Source organism: Scyliorhinus canicula, chromosome 15 (assembly GCF_902713615.1).
Source record: "Scyliorhinus canicula chromosome 15, sScyCan1.1, whole genome shotgun sequence".
Lineage (NCBI taxonomy): Eukaryota > Metazoa > Chordata > Chondrichthyes > Carcharhiniformes > Scyliorhinidae > Scyliorhinus > Scyliorhinus canicula.
Genome location: NC_052160.1, coordinates 82,603,841 through 82,624,451, shown reverse-complemented (window position 1 = coordinate 82,624,451; position 20,611 = coordinate 82,603,841). Strand labels below are relative to the sequence as shown.

At 44.4% G+C, this 20,611-nt stretch overlaps 1 protein-coding gene across 4 annotated transcripts in view; it reads right to left on the bottom strand.

The window, feature by feature from the left end:
* Positions 1-696: 696 nt before the first annotated feature.
* zgc:153675 (uncharacterized protein LOC768179 homolog) overlaps positions 697-20,611 on the bottom strand; it is a 38,113-nt gene continuing 18,198 nt past the window's right edge. Inside the window, exons 2-5 of one of the 4 annotated variants that reach the window (XM_038819976.1) lie at positions 8,281-8,334; positions 5,387-5,441; positions 2,344-2,425; positions 697-990 (exon numbers count right to left, since the gene is read on the bottom strand). In XM_038819976.1, coding sequence (XP_038675904.1) covers positions 698-990; positions 2,344-2,407 — 357 coding nt within the window. In that variant the 5' untranslated portion in view covers positions 2,408-2,425; positions 5,387-5,441; positions 8,281-8,334 and the 3' untranslated portion in view covers position 697. The remainder of the gene's footprint in view (positions 991-2,343; positions 2,426-5,386; positions 5,442-8,280; positions 8,335-20,611) is intronic. The other 3 variants (XM_038819977.1, XM_038819978.1, XM_038819975.1) reach the window with 3 other exon arrangements.

The following is a 20,611-nucleotide window of genomic DNA, read 5'->3' as shown; positions in this document are numbered from 1 at the left end:
CCACAGAGAGGTCATCGAGGCCATGGCAAGGGGTGCACCATCCACAGAAAGGTCACCTTGGCAACAGGGGAGGGCTGTGCCCAATGGGGGAGGGGTGTACCCGCCACAGAAAAGTCATTCTGGCAACTGGGGAGGGATGTTGCTATGCAACATTTACCATAGTTTAAGGTAGGGAATTCAGCCTCACATACTGTACCTCCTTAACATGAGGAAACCCACACTATACTCTCACCCAGAACAGTGTGACAAACAAGAGCTCTTTAATTGCGTCAGTGTCTAACTTGCATTCAAAGATGAGAATCCAGCCAACGTCAGGATGTTTTGTCTTGGGGCTTGGTGGGGTGGGGTGTGTTGGTTGGGAGCGAGGCAGGGCAATATCTCCCAAGGTGACATCAATGCTCGGAATGCCCCCTGCCCCTATCCCTTTTGAGTGTGTTTTTAAAAGATTTAAGCTTCCCTTATGCAATTGGCTTTGGTTCCGTGGAGGGATAGGCTCCCCAGGTGACCCAGATTGATACTCCGCTGATAAAATCCATTCAGATAAACCAGTACACAGCAAACCAGAGTCAGTGAGAGGCTGATCTGACTACAAGCTCCCACAGTAATCCCTCCCCACCCACATCCCTCCCCCACCTAATATGTCTGGAACAGTCCAAGTGATGTGTGTCCATATCAAACGTTCTTGCTTCTTCATTCTTTAGTCAGATTTGTCCTTCTTCTTGGAAGTGAAAGACACTTTACCAGCCACAGTGGATCCCACCGTTGAAACACCTCCTGCCACAGCTGATACGCCACCCTTCACTAGTCCCACGCCAAGTGCTGGCACTGAAGTGACTGCTGTCTTGGTCACTGCTAGACCTTTGCCACCGAGCCAAACCACACCACCAACTGTGGCACCAACAGCTCCCTTGGTGATGCTGTACAGGCCACCAGTCACTTTCCAAAGCATTCCACCTTCTGTCTTGGGATGATCCTTCGAGGAGTCTGGAACTGGGAAAGAAAAAAAGGTTATTAGCCGAGTCAAAACAAAGCATTTCCACCCGGGATCGCCGGAGCTGACCAGCACCAACAACCCCACTTATTCTTTTAATCGTTCCCTCATCCCAGGGTCCTGAGGCCAACTGAAGGGAAATAACTTCTAATTACACTACCTCCTCTGTCAGGCCATCCCAAAATAATTTACAGCCAATTGAATACTTTTGAAATGCTGGGAACATTACAATTTGTACACAGCAAGATCCGCTAAACAGTAATAATAATAATAATAATAATAAATTAGTCACAAGTAGGCTTCAATGAAGTTATTGAAAAAAGATCCTAGCCACCACATTCCGGCACCTGTTCGGGGAGGCCGCTACAATCTGTTTTTAGGTGTTAGTTGAGTATAAATATTGGCTGGGACCACCAGGAAAAATGCTCTACCTCTTTTATGATGGTACCATGGGATATTATTTGCCCACCTTAGAGGGCAAACAGGGCCTTGGCTTAACATCTCATCTTAAATATCACAGTGTAGCACTCAATCAGTACTGGAGGTTCAGCCTGAATTATGTACTCGAGTCTCTGGAATGGGCCTTAAATTCGCCTCCTGACTCCAAGATGAGAGTGCTAGTCACTGAGCCATGACTAACATTTGGCCAAAATCTGACTGGGTTGTCATCAGCAAACTCCAGGAACCAGCGATCAATTTATTTTCTGTTTTACCATAAAGTTGAATGTCTCAAATGATCCAGCTGACCTCACACTCACCACTTTCAGAGCAGGCCCACACCAGTCACAGTCGCAAGAACACAGTGCGTTCCTAACATGACACCCTGCTCTAACACTTGATGTGTTGGGTAATCTGGATCTGTGGAGACTGCGTTTACCTTAGCAGTAACATAGACAGGCTACCAACACTTGTAATAGTACAACTCTATTTTATTTAACTAAGAGCTGTTAAACATACTTGCACTTACAGAACCCAACTCCAGCTTTTACATTGGGGAAAACCTGATTCACTTATTGTTATTTTGTTTCAAGTTACACTTTTCTGGAATGCAACTACAAGGTTAATTGAGGAATTACTGGACAGAGCGGTCATGATGGGAATGAATGGCCGATACTGATCTACCCGAGTGTGAAATAATTCCTATCTCAGCTAATCCTAATGGCTGTGCCAAGTGATGGGGAAGGTGCTTTATGTGAGCAGGAGCCTGGCAGAGCAGTGGCAGATTACCTGATCACTGCTTCCATAACTGAGGAAGGTTGCATTACACAAGGCAACAAAAATGAGGCAAAGAAATTAAATATTTAATTCACTTTCTTCCACTTGCCTTCCAGTTAGCAGATTAAGTTCCTTACCTTCAGTTGGTTCACTGTCGAGAACTTCCTGATCATTCTTGTTTTGGGATGGTGATCGGTTCATTTCTGTACAATTCACAGCCTGAAATGATAAGGACAGGGAAGGGTGAATTCCACTTGGGCTTCCATTGGAATAGTAAGGATATGACAAGAGAAGGTTGCTTGAACCATCCAGCCATTACTTTGGCAGTCTGTGTACAAATTGCCCTTCCAGCAATGCAGACCAAGTTTACACAAAATTTCTCGCCCATCTTGGATAGAATCTACATGCTCCAAACTGTAATAGACTTCAATATTGGAACATCTTGTTATATTATCCTCTCTGCTGGAGAGGTGTAAATAAAGTTAGTGCAGCTGGTCATTAGTGTTACTCAGAGCGAACCACAGCAGAAAGGTGAGAACAAGGCTGGGACAGAATTTGTTTTTACACGCCATTTGAGAAATTAAGAACATCATTGACACATTTTCTGGATCTTCTAAAGCTGACTCCGAGGGAGTGTGGGCAATTTGAAAGATTGAGCCTCGTCAGGGTGACCAACTCTTGGGCATAAATGAAGGGATACTTTGGTATAGAAACACGGAGGGGAGGGGCAATGGAGTTTTTGCAAGCCTGTGAGAGCGGGGAACGTGGACCGCCCTGACGAGAGTTGAGCACGCAGTGCGAGTGGGAAGGGAAAGGCCTCACAGCCGCATACAGCAGCACGGTAGCATTGTGGATAGCACAATCGCTTCACAGCTCCAGAGCCCCAAGTTCGATTCCGGCTTGGGTCACTGTCTGTGCGGAGTCTGCACATCCTCCCCGTGTGTGTGTAGGTTTCCTCCGGGTGCTCCGGTTTCCTCCCACAGTCCAAAGATGTGCAGGTTAGGTGGATTGGCCATGATAAATTGCCCTTAGTGTCCAAAATTGCCCTAGTGTTGGGTGGGGTTACTGGGTTATGGGGATAGGGTGGAGGTGTTGACCTTGGGTAGGGTGCTCTTTCCAAGAGCCGGTGCAGACTCGATGGGCCGAATGGCCTCCTTCGACACTGTAAATTCTATGATAAATTCTATGATTATCAATTCTGACTGCTCACTGCCTGCTCCTCTGGCCAACCACAGAGCATCCACAAGATCAACCCACATGCTTGATGGACCTGTGCATGCACAGAAGCTAAGTCATTATCACTGCGGGTATGGTACAAACTTAGAAATCAACCTTAGAGACACTTTTGTAGGAGACCTAAAGATCAATAAAGTTTTGAATAAAGCAGAGATGGAAGGGGGTCCGAGATGTGGCTACATTCATGGAAATGGCAGAAAGAGATAGTTGTGGATTATAAGGAATTTCTTTTCCTGAGCAAGGATGGGAGCTCCGCTGGATTTCAGTGAAATCCAGGCAACAGCAGCAATGTTCAGAGTCTCAGGATCAGAAATTTGGATGCTACCATTGCCATTGTATCCACCAACCATTTATATGCCTCCATTTCAGGTGAAAGTACTTTGCCTTTTGGTAAAGATCCAGGTCGAGGTTGTGGTAGATCCAAAGCTAGTTCGGGATCCTAGATCCTCAAATGTGCATGGGATAGATATGGAAACAGTAGTTGATGTTATTGAACAAGACCAGCCTCCCCGAACAGGCGCCGGAATGTGGCAACTAGGGACTTTTCACAATAACTTAATTTGAAGCCTACTTGTGACAATAAGCGATTTTCATTTCAGGAAGATCAAGAGTTGTACTCAGAGAGCAGGAGAAACAGCAGATGGAAGATTGGATTGGATTTTTTTTATTGTCACATGTACCGAGGTACAGTGAAAAGTATTTTTCTGCGAGCTGCTCAAACAGATCATTTAGTACATGAAAATAAAAGAAAAAGAAAATGCATGATAGGGCAACACAAGGTACACAATGCAAGTACAAAGACACCGACATTGGGTGAAGCATCAGGTGTAGTGTTAATGAGGTCAGTCCATAAGAGGGTCATTTAGGAATCTGGTGCGGGTAATGCGGGAGATGCGGGAGATGCGGGTAACAGGACTGGAAATAAAATTCCAGCACCCACAGTAGAAATGAAAGTCAGAGATTCACAGCTTCCCTTCATCGTTGATAGTTACAACAGTGTGGTAAATCAGGAGGAGAGACAGGAAATCACCAAGTCTCATTCCCTTACACAAAACTGGTATGAAACTGACCAGTCCAATATCAGAATTCCAATGTTAGGTGAAGTTAGGGTTAGAATGGAATACAATGAAACATCCTGTAATGTCTCATTGGTATTAGTTACAAGGACCAAAGTCTCTCCGATGGGAATTAATTGGATTTTGACGATACGGTTAAACTGGGCCGAGTTATTTACAGTAGAGATGAGTAAGGGTATGTCTGACACCGAGGATATGCCAAGAGAACACAAAATGTTCTTTGAACAAGGATGACCAAGTGATAAAAGAGAGATCATAAAGACAAAGTGAAGATGAAGGACAATGTACAGTCGGTATTTTGAAAGGTTTGGCCAGTACCTTATTCCTAGTTGGAAGTGAAGATTTGTATAGATTAGAAAGAGCAGGGGTAATTGAGAAGGTAAAGAGCAGTGAATGGACCCACCCTGGTAGCTCAAAAAAGTAAATGGGTCTATTCGGATTTGTGGAGACTCTAAGCAAATGGATCCAGAATGATACTTGGCCACTGCCTAACAGCGAGGATTTGTTATATAATTTAATAAATGGGAAAGTATTCAAGAAGGTAGATCTGCCAAATACATATTTGTAATTAAAATTAACTGACAAGAGCAAGGAACCTCTGACCATTCCTACTACACACAAGGGGTTGTATCAGAATGAAAGGACACCGTTTGGGGTGTCTACTGCTCCCCCAGTCTTGCACAGCCTCTTGGATCAGGTACTCAGTGGGTTGAGAGGGAGTGTGCTGCTTCTTAAAGGACATTCTAATCAGCCAGAAGACAATCAGCACATTGTAAGGTCGAACAAAATCCTGGACCAACTTTAAGAATACGGCATTAAAGCAAATAAAAAACACAACTGTTGCTTCATGCTGTCAATTCTAACGTACCTGGATCACAAGATAGCAGTGAAGGTATTTATCCAAAACAGAGGTTGAGGGGATTCTGAAAGCATAGGCCAGAGAACAAAGAGTAATTTAGAACATTCCTAGATATTGTAATCTCATCCCTTATTTAGCAAACACATTTGCTCTATATCAATCGTACAAAGGTGGAATAGTTTGGAAGTGGTCTGTGGCATGTCAGAAAGAAGTGTGGTGATGCTGTTTTGGCCTGTCATGATCCAAGAACAATTGGTTTTAGCATGTGATGTCTCACCACAGGGGTTAGATATGGTGTAATCTCACGTAATGGAAGATGGCGTGGGGAAATCTGTAGCGAATGCTTCCCATACTTCAACTGAGTCGGCGAAAAAAGACTCAAGTTGACAAAGTGGCTTTAGCGATGCATGTTACTAAGTTCCACAAATACTTGAACAGTAGTACTGCCAAGTCCTTATGATCATATTTAGTTCACAGGAGGGAGGACCATTAAGCATGGTACAACGCTCTGTAAACATTTGGGGGCATGGTAGCACAATGGTTAGCACTGCAGCTTCACAGCTCCAGGGTCCCAGGTTCAATTCCCAGCTTGGGTCACTGTGCAGAGTCTGCACGTTCTCCCAGTGTCTGAATGGGTTTCTTTCGGGTGCTCCGGTTTCCTCCCACAATCCGAAGATGCGCAGATTAGGTGGATTGGCCATGATAAATTTCCCTTAGGTGTCCAAAAAAGCTTAGGTGGGGTTACTGGGAAAGGGTGGATGTGTGGGCTTAAGTAGGGTGCTCTTTCCAAGGGCTGGGGCAGACTCGATGGGCCAAATGGCCTCCTTCGGCACTGTAAATTCTATGAAACATGGCTCCAGTGATGGATGTTAATTTTGATGCCCCATTAGTGAGAGATTAAATACCGTAAATCAGCAGATCATGCAAATACTTTTGAGATTTCCCATGAAACCTGATTTATTTCTAGCTACTGAGTTACTTGTGAATCACTAAGTACACAAATGACATACCAGTGTCTGCCAGAGAAATTCACGCAGAAACTCGCAAGGAGGCACTCCTCAGTAAACTGTTCAGTTATGTCTTGAACGACTGGCCTACAGGACGCGATGAGGTATTTCACATGAACTGAGTATAGATTAAAGCTGCCTCCTATGGGGTTTAGGAGGCATTATTTTGCCATGGTTTATAAAGAGACTGTTAGAGGAACTTCATCAAGAACACACAGGGATAGCCCATATCAAAGCAGCCACAAGCAGCTAGTTTTGGTATCAAAAGGTAGGCAGAGATATTAAAGAGTTGGGGAAGAGATGTGAAGTGTGTCTCAATAATGAAAAATGGCCCAAGCACGGTTCCTCTGATTTCATGTCGATTTTTTACATATATATTATATTATTTACAGTGCAGGAGGAGGCCATTCGACCCATCAAGTCTGCACTGGCTCTTGGAAAGAGCACCCTACCCAAGGTTAACACCTCCACCCTATCCCCATAACCCAGTAACCCCACCCAACACTAAGGGCAATTTTGGACACTAGGGGCAATTTATCATGGCCAATCCACCTAACCTGCACATCTTTGGACTGTGGGAGGAAACCGGAGCACCCGGAGGAAACCCACGCATACATGGGGAGGATGTGCAGACTCCGCACAGACAGTGACCCAAGCCGGAATCGAACCTGGGACCCTGGAGCTGTGAAGCGATTGTGCTATCCACAATGCTACCGTGCTGCCCTACTTTGAGCCTTGTTTTGGTAGCTAGCTGAAGTATAGATAAATGTTAAAACTATGTCCAATACCACAAGTATGCCAAAATATAGAGGTTTTGGGAAGTTGGTTGCGATTTATTGGTTCACGTCAGATAATGATCCACATCAAAAGAGTTTGAAATATTGGAGAGTAAGAATAGACTCAAACAGACTTGAAAACCAAAATAAAAGCAAATTACTGCAGATCCTAGAATCTGAAACAAAAAAAAGTCCAAAGATGTGCGGGTTAGGTGGATTGGCCATGCTAAATTGCCCGTAGTGTCCTAATAAATGTAAGGTTAAGGGGGGGGGGGGGGGGGTTGTTGGGTTACGGGTATAGGGTGGATATGTGGGTTTGAGTAGGGTGATCATGGCTTGGCGCAACATTGAGGGCTGAAGGGCCTGTTCTGTGCTGTACTGTTCTATGTTCTATGTTCTAAAACAGAAAATGCTGGACAATCTCAGCAGGTCTGACAGCATCTGTGGAGAGAGAAGGGAGCTGAAGTTTAGAGTCTGGATGGCTCTTTGTCAAAGCAAGAGAGAATTGAAAAGAGATTTATACTGTTGTGGCGGGTGGGGGGGGGGGGGGGGGGGGGGTGTTGGAGCCCTGGGGCTGGCTAGAGGGCCAGCGATAGGTGGAGATTGACAAAGGTGTCATGGCCAAAAAGACATATGGACTGTAAACAGTGGTAATAATAGCAAAGTCAAAGATGCAAGACAATGCTTTGAATGCGAGCATTTGCAGGTAATTAAGTATTTATAGATCCAGAGATAGGGGTAACCCCAGGTTAATGAGGTGTGAATTGTCTCAAGCCAGGACAGTTGGTAGGATTCACATCATAATGACTAAGAAGGGTGCTGATAGTGGCACATTAAAAGATCAGAATGTTGTTAATTGCAGAACAAATGTAAGCAGTGTGCTCCATTCTCTCTCCACAGATGCTGTCAAACCTGTTGATATTTTCCAGCATTTTCAGTTTTTGACTCTAAAACCATATCACCCACCATCGAATGGTGCTGCAGAATGAATTATAGACTGTGAACAGCTCTTTGCAAAAGTATTTGCTTGATTCAAGCCAGGCAGTAATTCCCATGTTTCTCTCTGACAATCTACTGTTCTCTTACAGAATAACCCCACCATCTACAAAGGGTTGCTCACCTTACAAATTAATGTTCAAATCCACTCCCAGGACAAGGTTTTGTTTGCTTCAGCCTGACAATCACAAAATAAAAGAAGAAAAACAGACAAGAGAAGATAAGTCATGACACATGAAGAATGAAATTTAGAGAGTTCAGTTCCGGTCAGGAGGTCATAATGAAAAATCCACAAGGCGATAAACAGAATTATATAATTGTCGTTGTAAAGAAACTGGGTGCATTTACATATCTAGTGAAGATTTGACGAGAGGCTCCATGTGTGCCATGCAGCTTGAAAGAGGAAATCTGACAAAGGGAGGGCATGAGAAACCTCCTATAATCTAAATTCCTCCTATAACTCAAAAGTGGAGGTCGGAAAGAAACTGTTAGTTTGCCGGTATTGAGAATCTACAACATCAGATCAAGCTAAGTCAGGGTCTTTGATTAAGAGAAATCAACATCACAATGCCAACCATGAAATGGAGTTAGTCAATGTTCTGGTTTGAAACAGTCAGAGATGTTGAAGGAACAGAGACAAGCTAATGGAAATGGAAGGAGATACTCAGACACAAAAAGAAAGATACAGATAGGTTAGATTCATTAGGTTCATTGAATGTACTAGAGAAAGAAGAAAATAGTTGTTCTTTTCCTTATTTCTTGTCGTCAAACACATATTGGTATTAATAAAACATGATTACCACATTATAGGAAGGATGTGGAAGCTTTGGAAAGGGTTCAGAGGAGATTTACTAGGATGTTGCCTGGTATGGAGGGAAGGTCTTACGAGGAAAGGCTCAGGGACTTGAGGTTGTTTTCGTTAGAGAGAAGAAGGCTGAGAGGTGACTTAATAGAGACGTATAAGATAGTCAGAGGGTTAGATAGGGTGGAAAGTGAGAATCTTTTTCCTCGGATGGGGATGACCAACACGAGGGGACACAGCTTTAAATTGAGGGGTGGTAGATATAGGAAAGATGTCAGAGGCAGTTTCTTTACTCAGAGAGTAGTAGGGGTGTGGAACGCCCTGACTGCAACAGTAGTAGACTCGGCATTTAAGTGGTCACTGGATAGACATATGGATGAAAATGGAATAGTGTAGGTCAGATAGGCTTCAGATGGTTTCACAGGTCGGCGCAACATCGAGGGCCGAAGGGCCCGTACTGCGCTGTAATGTTCTATAATTATTGTAATATGAAAATTACTCTGGTAATTTTGGTCATATATTTTTCCGATTGGATGAAAAACTAATTGATGTTTTTTTTCTTTTTGATATCGTGGGGGTGACGTCAACTTGGGGACGCAGTTAACATTTAAGACGGAGATGAGGAGAATTTTCCTCCCAGAGCATTGTGAGTCTGTGGAATTCTCTCCCCCAGAGAGTGGTGGAGGCGGTGGGTCACTGAATCTATACAAGGCCGAGTTAGACAGATGTTGGATGGACAGATGAGTCAAGCGTTATGGGGATAGGCAGGAGTGGAGTTGAGGCCACAAGCAGATCAGACATGGTCTTATTGAATGGCAGAGCAGGCTATGTTCCTATCCCCTGCTACTCTATGACTCACTCACTTTATGCTGCAGTCATTCTCTCCATATGTACCAAATACCTTTTCTGGCGAAGGATGAAACATTAACCAGTTTTGTCAGAGAGTGACAGAGCTGTTGTGTTTCTCCAGCTGTTCAGAAGACATGAAATGCAACCCGTGCTTCAACAAGCTCTCGGTTACAGAGGCAGGAAACTGTCCCGATTACCATTTTTAAAATCAGCAGTTAACTCACAATTAACTGAACTCAAAGGCCACCTTTTATCTGTAGCCATCAAGCCCGTGGAACAGGAACTCCCGAACCTTGCCTGGCACCCTAGTGATAACAAAACACGGCGAACCTGTGTTGTAATCTATCCTGGAATCCTGAAATGCCTCCAAGTGAACAGTTCATCAGAAAGGTGATCCCGTTAAAGAAATATAAAAACCATGAAAATGTGCGTTGTCACGTTTTTACCCTCTGAATCTTCAACTGTGAAAACAGAGTCACAGTATTCAGTGCACCACATCATCAACCACCACGATACCGCTGGCATTTCAGTCTGCGGTCAGAGCTTATGCTTAATCATGAAAAGTTCTGAGCAGTAGAACTGAACACTCTATCCCGAGACACTTGTGTTGAAGGACATTCAACTGTGTAAATACGGTGCAGAGCTGGAGGCCAGAGTCTGACACTGCAAGTAATTTACATGTCAACCCAATTCTCAGCTCCCACACACTGTACAATAACACTGCAATGTCCCGGGTGCTGCCTGGGAGTGTAATCAAACAAAATCTGACATGGAATCATAAAATGTGGTCAGGTGACTAAAATCTTGGCACGTTTTAAGAGGGGGTCTTGAGATGAGAGATTCAGGTGGAGATCCAGTGGATAGGGCCTTGCCAGTAAGCATGGCAATGGCTGGATGAAGATTACTAGAACTGGGGGGACACAATGAGCTCAGACAGGTGTAGTGTCAGAGGAGATAGAGAGGTGGGAGGTCATGGAAGGGTCGCCAACCCGACAGGATTGGCCTGGAGTCTCCAGGAATTGATGATCAATCTCCAGGACACTGCAATCCTGCAGAAATATCATCAGGACATGAATAAAGACTGTTCTTTTTACCATCTTCTTTCAACTTTTCTCTTGACCATATATAAATATATTGAAGATGGGAGGGGGAGGTGGGGGGAGGCCTCCTTCTGCACTGTAGGGATTCTATGAATCACTGAATAACCCCACAATCAACATTGTGGGGCTCATCACTCACTAGAAACTAAACTGGACTAACCATATAAAACTGTGGCTATAAGAGCAGGTCCTGACCCCCAAAGCCTGTCCGCTGTCTAAAAGGTACGAGTCAGAAGTGTGGTAGAACTCTCTCCACTTATCTGGATGAGTGCAGTTCCATCATCATCTTGTGTGATTGGCATCCCATCCAGCACCTTGAATATTCATTCCCTCTGCCACCAAAGCACAGTGGCAGCCATGTGCATTACTTTCAACAGCACCGTCCAAACCTGCAAATGTTACCATCTGGAAGGACAAGGACAGAAGATACATGGGAACACCATCAGCTGGAGGTTCCCCTCCAAGCCACACACCATCCTGACTTGGAAATATATCACCATTCCTTCAGCGTCGCTGGGTCAAAATCCTGGAACTCACTCCCTAACAGCACTGTTGGTGTACCTACACCACATGGACTGGTGGTTCACCACCACCTTCTTGTGGGCAATTAGGGATGGCCTAGCCTACGACATACATGAAAAAAATTAAAGAAAATTAATCCAAGCTTCATGGGCAGAGGGTATATAGCAACACAAATCTCACAGGACAGTGTATTACAGCACGAGCATGTTCACCTGCTTAAGCCTAAATTACAGCTGTTAGCTAAACTTAGAATAAAAAACAAGACAGCATGATTCAGAATAATTTTAAACTCCAGTTTAATCCAGAAATAAATCGAAAATCCTTCTTTAATAGCCAGCGATTTAGCGGAGTGAGCTAAACCAGCCCCTAAGTAGAGTTGCACTAACAGTTACGAAGAATATCACAGCTGTACTGCGGGAGGACACCTCAAGAGGGTTCAGACAGTGAGGCAATATGGGTAGAGCGCAGGAATAGGAAAGGTGCAGTCAATGTTGGGGGTTTACTGCAGGCCTCCCAACAGCCAGCGGGAAATAGAGGAGCAGGTGTGTAGGTAGATTTTGGAAAGGTGTAAAAGCAACAGGATTGTTCTGGTGGGTGATTTTAATTTCCCTTATGTGTGAGGTGATTCATTTTGGAAGGAATAACAGGAAGACAGAGTACTGGGCTAATGGTAAGATTCTTGGTAGTGTGGATGAGCAGAGAGATCTCGGTGTCCATGTCCATAGATCCCTGAAAGTTGCCACCCAGGTTGAGAGGGTTGTTAAGAAGGCGTACGGTGTGTTAGCTTTTATTGGTAGAGGAATTGAGTTTCGGAGCCATGAGGTCATGTTGCAGTTGAACAAAACTCTGGTGCGGCCGCATTTGGAGTATTGCGTACAGTTCTGGTCGCCACATTATAGGAAGGCTGTGGAAGCATTGGAAAGGGTACAGAGGAGATTTACAAGGATGTTGCCTGGTATGGAGGGAAGATCTTATGAGGAAAGGCTGAAGGACTTGAGGCTGTTTTCGTTAGCGAGAAGGAGGTTAAGAGGTGACTTAATTGAGGCATACAAGATGATCAGAGGATTAGATAGGGTGGACATTGAGAGCCTTTTTCCTCGGATGGTGATGTCCAACATGAGGGGACATAGCTTTAAATTGAGGGGAGATAGATATAGGACAGATGTCAGAGGTAGGTTCTTTACTCAGAGAGTAGTAAGGGCGTGGACTCGCCAACACTAAACGCATTCAAATGGTCATTGGATAGGAATATGGATGATAAGGGAATAGTGTAGAGGGACTTTAGAGGGGTTTCACAGGACGGCGCAACATCTCGGGCCGAAGGGCCTGTACTGCGCTGTAATGTTCGATGTTCTATGTTCTATATTGACTGGGACTCATTTAGTGCTAAAGGCTTGGATGGGGCAGAGTTTGTGAGGAGCATCCAGGAGGGCTTCTTGAAACAATATGTACAGTAAGAAGTCTTACAACACCAGGTTAAAGTCCAACAGGTTTGTTTCGAATCACTAGCTTTCGGAACACAGTTCCTTCCTCAGGTGAATCCAATATGTAGACAGTCCAACTCGGGAAGGTGCCGTCCTGGACCTGGTATTGGGGAATGAACCCAGCAGTTTCAGTGGTGGAGCATTTCGGGAACAATGACCATAATTCAGTAAGTTTTAAGTTACTGTTGAATAAAGATAAGAGTCGTCCTCAGTGAAGGTGCTAAATCGGGGGAAGGCTAATTATAATAATATTAGGCAAGAATTGAAGAATCAAGATTGTGGGCGGATATTTGAAGGTATTAGCATGTTCTGTAGAACAAGTAGTTTAAAATAATTTATTATAGAACAAACTTTGTGGTAAGATAACTAGGATAAATTAACAACTAACACTAAACAACTCTCATGGAACTCCTGCAAATACATCTATCTCCCAGCATGATCAACTCCCAAATCACATGGTGACACGATGGGGTTATAATGCCACCTAGTGGTCGGAGGTCATGCATAACATTATGCACAAACTTACATTTTGCATATCAGGGGCTCGTTTGGCATAGTGGGCTAAGACAGCTGGCTTGTAATGCAGAACAAGACCAGCAGCGTGGGTTCAATTCCTGTTCCAGCCTCCCCGAACAGGCACCGAATGTGGCGACTAGGGGCTTTTCACAGTAACTTCATTGAAGCCTACTTGTGACAATAAGTGATTATTAATTATTATCACAGCCTCTTTCCTTTGTAAAAGAAAGATATTTACAAGCATTAAATTACTTTTACATTTCATCATATGCATAAATATATACATGTTCAGATATCTTTTGTTTTACTTCACAGTCTGTTACAAGTTCAGTCTTTCTGGCTTGCACCGTATTCTTGTGGATCTTACAACATAGAACGTACAGTGCAGAAGGAGGCCATTCGGCCCATCGAGTCTGCACCGACCCACATTAAGTCCTCACTTCCACCCTATCCCTGTAACCCAATAACCCGTCCTAACCTTTTGGTCACGAATGGCAATTTATCATGGCCAATCCACCTAACCTGCACGTCTTTAGACTGTGGGAGGAAACCGGAGCACCCGGAGGAAAGTCACGCAGACACAGGGAGAACGTGCAGACTCCGCACAGACAGTGACCCAGTGGGGAAATCGAACCTGGGACCCTGGCGCTGTGAAGCCACAGTGCTATCCACTTGTGCTACCGTGCTGCCCATAAATCTTCTCAGTGTTTGCTCAACTGGCACAGGTTCTTCATGTTCTTTAATATTTGGTGTTTGATTTTGATGTTGTTCATGTGGACGTATCATCTTCTTGTGTTGGTTCAGTGTTTTCTTGAGATGTTTCAGGACTGTTGTATTCTTGCTCTGGTGGTTGCATCACAAATGATTGCCGTACTTTGAGCAAAGCTCTTCTATTCCGTCTCAAAACAACACCTTGATCCGTCTTAACCAGATAGGAGTTTGGACCTGCTGGTCGCAGTACCTATGCCTGTTTAGACCATCTATTGCCCCTGTAGCCTTCTACTCTCACCGTATCCTCTAGCTGCAGAGGTTGAAGCCTTTTGGCAGACTGGTCATAGAACCCCTTCTGCTTCTTTTTCTGAGAGGCCAATTGTCTCGCTAACGAATGGTTCACGAGCCCAGTAAGAAGTAGAGGTAGAGTTGTGCATAGATGCCTGTTCATTAACAGTTGAGCAGACAAGAGGCCATTCAGTAGCGGTGCTGAACAATAGCCGAGAAGTGCAAGAATTGTCAAGCGTTGTTTGACAACATGGACTCCCGTTTCAGCCTTGCCATTCGACTGAGGTAACATGCTGGATATCATACTTCCGTGCAAATTCCATCCATTCATAACAATCAAAGCAAGGACCATTATCGCTCATGACCACATCCGGAATGTCGTGTCACACAGAAATTTCCTTGCTGCGCTATCTCCGGGTAGTTCGAGAAATAGTCTATGACCAGAAAGTACTCCTTTCCATTAAAATGGACAAGGTCCATGCCAACCTTCTGACATGGCGTGGTGACTGTATTGCCTATCTGCATAGTTCCTTGTTCTGCTTGCATGGAAATACTTGGCATGTTTCACAGTTCCCCACCATCCGCTCAATGCCCCAGTTGATAGCAGGCCAATAGACTGCCTCCCTGGCTCTCCTCTTGCACTTTTCCACCCCTTAGTTCCCTTCATGCAGCTTGATGAGGATTATTAGCTGCAGTATCTATGGAATCACGATCTGCTGATTTCGCAACAGAAATCCATTAACGTCACTTAATTCTGCTTGAATGTTACAGAAACCCGAACATGATCCTTTGGGCCATCCTTCATTAATGTACTTTATCACTTTCTGCAGCATTAGTTTATTTTCTAATGACCTTCGACTTGTCGTCAGAGACTGGCAGAGACTCTGTCACCATGTTTACATGGACTTGTACGTCCTCATCCAACTGGGTTGGTTCCTTAGTGCCCGCAGCTCTGGAAAGCATGTCAGCTTTTTGGCAGACTGGTCATAGAACCCCTTCTGCTTCTTTTTCTGAGAGGCCAATTGTCCCACTAACGAATGGTTCACGAGCCCAGTAAGAAGTAGAGGTAGAGTTGTGCATAGATGCCTGTTCATTAACAGTTGAGCAGACATGAGGCCATTCAGTAGCGGTGCTGAACAATAGCCAAGAAGTGCAAGAATCGTCAAGCGTTGTTTGACAACATGGACTCCCGTTTCAGCCTTGCCATTCGACTGAGGTAATGTGGCCTGGAAGTAACATGCCGGAAATCAGAGATGTTCACCCGGCATGTACACCAATTCAAAATCGTTTCGCTGCAACTTCATAAACATTTGTTGCCGCCTCGGCGACGTCTCATAAGATTTGTTTCTATGATGGCAACCAGTGGCCTGAGGTCAGTCTCCACAATGAAGTTTGTAAGCCCATACATGGAACTTTGCCAGCACATTAATGAGCCCAAGACACTCTTTTTCAATCTGTGCGTATCGTCGTTCAGTGTCAGACATCGCCCTAGATGTATACACCATTGGCAGCCAGTCTCCTTCCAGATTCTGCTGAAGTAGGACCACCCCAAAGCCATCCTGCGATGCATTGGTTGAGATTTTTGTGCTCCTGGTTGGGTCACAAAACGTGAGCACTGGCGAAGCCTGCAGTTCCTGCCACTCTTGTTCATGCTTGCTGGACCACTGGGATGCTGCATTCTTCTTTATGGTCTCCCTCAGATGCATTGTTTTGGCTGCCATCTTGGGGATGAACTTGCCCACAAAATGGATCATGTCGAGCATTCTTAAAATGCCTTTTTTATCCATAGGGTGTGGCATCTGTAGAATCAGGCTGAACCCCTTGTGCAGACAGCTCGTCTCCCAGGAAGGTGATACCATGCCCCCCCCCCCCCCCCCCCCCCCCACTAAGGAAGGAGTCAAAGGAAAGGGTCAAAAGGAGGTTTACAAGATTGATCCCTGGAAGGAAGAGCTTGTTGTATAGGAACAGGTCTGTACTTGTTGGGAGTTTAGAAGGATGAAGGGGGGGATCTTATTGAAACTGACGGATACTGTGAGGCCTGGATAGAGTGGACGTGGTGAGGATGTTTCCACTTGTAGGAAAAACTAAAACCAAAGGACACAATCTCAGACTAAAGGGACGATCCTTTAAAACAGAGATGAGGAGGAATTTTTCAATCAGAGGGTTTGTGAATCTGTGGAACTCTTTGCCGCAGAAGGTTGTGAAGGCCAAATCATTGTCTTAAGGACATTCAGAGATAGATAGGTTCTTGATTAATAAGGAGATCAGGGGTTATAGGGAGAAGACAGGAGAATGGGGATGAGAAAGATATCAGCAATGATTGAATGACGGGGCATTCCGTTAATTCTGCTCCTATGACTTGTGGTCTTATGGACTTGACATTTCATCCTGTTTAATTTCAGACCGTTTTTCGGATACTCTTTAGGACCCTTAGCAGAAGCTCATCATGTTACTCCTGAATCAACCCACAAATAATAATGTCATCTACATACACACGGACCTCCCGGGATTCCTTCAATTATATGGCATGATGAAAATCTCTGAAGTCGATATGATGCCAAATGGCATTCGTAAAAAAACAATACCTCCCGCAGGGTGTGATGAATGTGCACATTTTGGTGCTTTCTTTATCTACCCTTGTGAAGCATCCAATTTGCTGACACAGGTTGCTCCTGCCATTTCACATGTTATCTCCTCCCTTTTTGGTATTGGTAGTGTTCCCTTTTAATATTGGGATTCAAATCCTCCGGATCCATGCAGATTCTTGGATCCCTATTCTGCTTCTTTACACAGACCATGGAATTAACCCAGTCTGTAGGGGCTTCAATATGTTTAATGACACCCAAGGCAGTCATTCTCTCGACCTCTGCCTTTAGTCTGTCCCTTCATGCCGCTGGGACACGTCTCGGTGCATGAATCGCAGGTTTCACATTTTCCTTCAACTGAACCTTGCCTGTATGGTAACGTACCAAAACCTTGGAAAATTTCAGGGAAATCGTTCAATATGGAGTCTCCTGAGGGATGAGAGCCTATTGCAGCATTGTCTGCATTGAAGATTCGTCAGAAGAGCTTTGGCTACTCATACGCCTCAACTCCAATGAAGGACTCGTGGTACACCACCACCAGAGAAAATTTCAGCTTGTACCTTCAGCTTGATGTACCGACATCAAGCTCACATGCTCCCAATGAGATTTCATTGCCATTATAATGTTAGTAGTTAATAATGTTCCAGCAACTATTCCTCGGCTGACTTTGCAGCTTTTTTTAAAACATCAGACAGGTTGATGAGGTTGGCCCTTGCACCAGTGTCAAGCTTGACCATTATTACAAGGTCCCTCATGGCAGGCTGGTACAGAAGGTGAAACCATACAGGATCAGAGGTGAGCTGGCAAGCTGGATACAGAACTGTGACAGTCATAGAAGACAGGGTAGCATTGGAAGGGTGCTTTTCTGAATGGAGGGCTGTGATTAATGGTGTTCCGCAGGGATCTGTGCTGGGACTTTTGCTGTTTGTAGTATATATAAATGATATGGGTGTACAGGGCAGCACGGTAGCATTGTGATAGCACAATCGCTTCACAGCTCCAGGGTCCCAGGTTCGATTCCGGCTTGAGTCAATGTCTGTGTGGAGTCTGCACATCCTCCCCGTGTGTGCGTGGGTTTCCTCCGGGTGCTCCGGTTTCCTCCCACAGTCCAAAGATGTGCAGGTTAGGTGGATTGGCCATGATAAATTGCCCTTAGTGTTCAAAATTGCCCTTAGTGTTGGGTGGGGTTACTGGGTTATGGGGATAGGGTGGAGGTGTTGACCTCGGGTAGGGTGCTCTTTCCAAGAGCCAGTGCAGACTCGATGGGCCGAGTGGCCTCCTTCTGCACTGCAAATTCTATGATGATTTGAACAAAAGTATAACAGGTCTGATTAGTAAGACACAAAGGTTGGTAGAATTGTGGATAGCGATGAGGACTGTCAGAGGATACAGCAGAATATAGATCGGTTGGAGACTTGGACGGAGAGATGGAAGATGGAGTTTAATCCGGACAAATGCGAGGTTATGCATTTTGGAATAATATAGTGGGAAATATAGAGCAAAGGGCAGAACCTTTAAGAGTGTTGACAGGCAGAGGAATCTGGGTGTACAGGTCCACAGGTCACTGAAAGCGGCAACGCAGGTGGAGAAGGTAGTCAAGAAGACATATGTCATGCTTACCCTCATTGGCCGGGGCCATGAGTATAAAAATTGACAAGTCATGCTGCAGCTGTATAGAACCTTAGCCACACTTGGAATGCAGTGTTCAATTCTGGTCGCCACACTACCAGAAGGATGTGGAGGCTTTGGAGAGCGTAGAAAAGAGGATTACCGGGATGTTGCCTGATATGGAGGGCATTAGTAATGAGGAGAGGTTGTATAAACTTGGTTTGTTCTCACTGGAACAACATTAATTGAGGGGCGACCCGATAGAAGTTTACAAAATTATGAAGGGCATGGACAGAGCGGATAGTCAGAAGTTCTTTCTCAGTAGAAAGAGTCAATTACCAGAGGACATAGTTTAAGGTGTGAGGGGCAAAGTTTAGAGGAGATGTACGAGGGAAGTTTTTTTACACAAGAGGGTAGTTGGTATCTGGAACTCGCTGCCAGTGAAGGTGGTGGAAGCAGGTACGATAGTGACATTTAAGGGTTGTCTTGACAAATACATGGGAATAGAGGGATCCGGATCCTGGAAGTGTAGAAGATTTTAGGTTAAACGGGCAACATGGTCGGCACAGGCTTGGTGGGCCCAAGGGCCTGTTTAGGTGCTGTACATTTCTTTGTTCTTTGTTCACCCAAGAAGTTTTTTTTGAAACAGCCAAAGGTGAAGAGAAACACAGCTCACTTCCAGTTGACTTAGTGAAAAGTGCATATTATGTCCCTGGAGGACATTTGCCGAATTTCACTGTCTAAATGGCAAAAAATGCAGAAAACCACTGACAAGAAAGGTCAACTGGAGGCAACTGGAAAGGTATTTTTTCTTCAACATGGGTGACTTGGCAACTGGGACAGCTCTTCATCCGACACTTTCAAAGGCATTAGGATGGATATCTGCTGATATCATCAAGGTCATTGATGAGAGATTCAGTCCATTTGCGCAAAACATCAGTGCCTGTGATAAATGTAAGAAATTGTCATATTTTATATTTTTTGCAGCATTACTAAACCCTGGGTTAAGATGCATGCAGACAGTATGACTGCTAGAATGGTGATTAAGATGTCATAGAACCAAGGTAAGCATTGATTCAGGTGAGGTGTTCTGTTAATAAATCTTGAGACCCATTTACTTGTTTACAGATAGCTAACTAATGGAATATTGTTTATGTTTAAAGGACCCCTGGGTGTAGATAATGTATATGGGGTATTGTGTTTAGTCCTGGCTAACCGAGTCAAGATACATGTTGCAAGAAGAGACAAAATAATGCCTTGTGCTTTGGGTACGGATGATGTAGTTAATGGGAGGAGCCAGGTCTGTCTGAGAAGTCAGTTGGTCCTAGAGCTCTAATCTGAACAGAGGTGTTTTAGTTTGGTCTTGCAAAGTTCTTTCTTTCAAGATTCTGCACATAGGAAAGCAAGACCCTGGTTGTTAACTTTATTCAGGAGTATGATTTGAAATATATTGGAAGCTAAGGGTTTCTCTCTTTTACTTGAAAACTGTTGTAACTGTTAACTCTGAAGCTATTACTTTATTGCTCATATGGTTAGTTCCGTGTTCAAATTAAAGTTTGTTTCAACATAAAAGATACCTATTGGCCAGTGTTATCACCTCTGTGGTGCAGTAACATTTCCTCACAGTTTTACAAATTGTAAATAGTTGGGTTCTGGTCTGGGATCCGAGCAGTGCCCATCCTTCAAAACTGCAGAATACCAGGAAAAGGCTTGATGAAGCTGAGGAGAGCATTCGGATTGTGGAAATCCCAACTTCCTTGGCAGAGGCCCGTTTACAGTCTACCAAAAAACAGCTGCTCACAATGTTGGGCCATCAAGATGATTTAGAGAACTGAGGCCAGAGGAAAATGTTCAGATTATCAGTTTACAAGAGGGAGCTGAGGGTAAGCTCGCCGTTAAATTCTTTTGAGAGCTGACAACCACTCTTAACATAGAAAGGGACGCTGGGCACATGATACTGGAAAGGGCACATCGCTCACTTGTTCTGAGG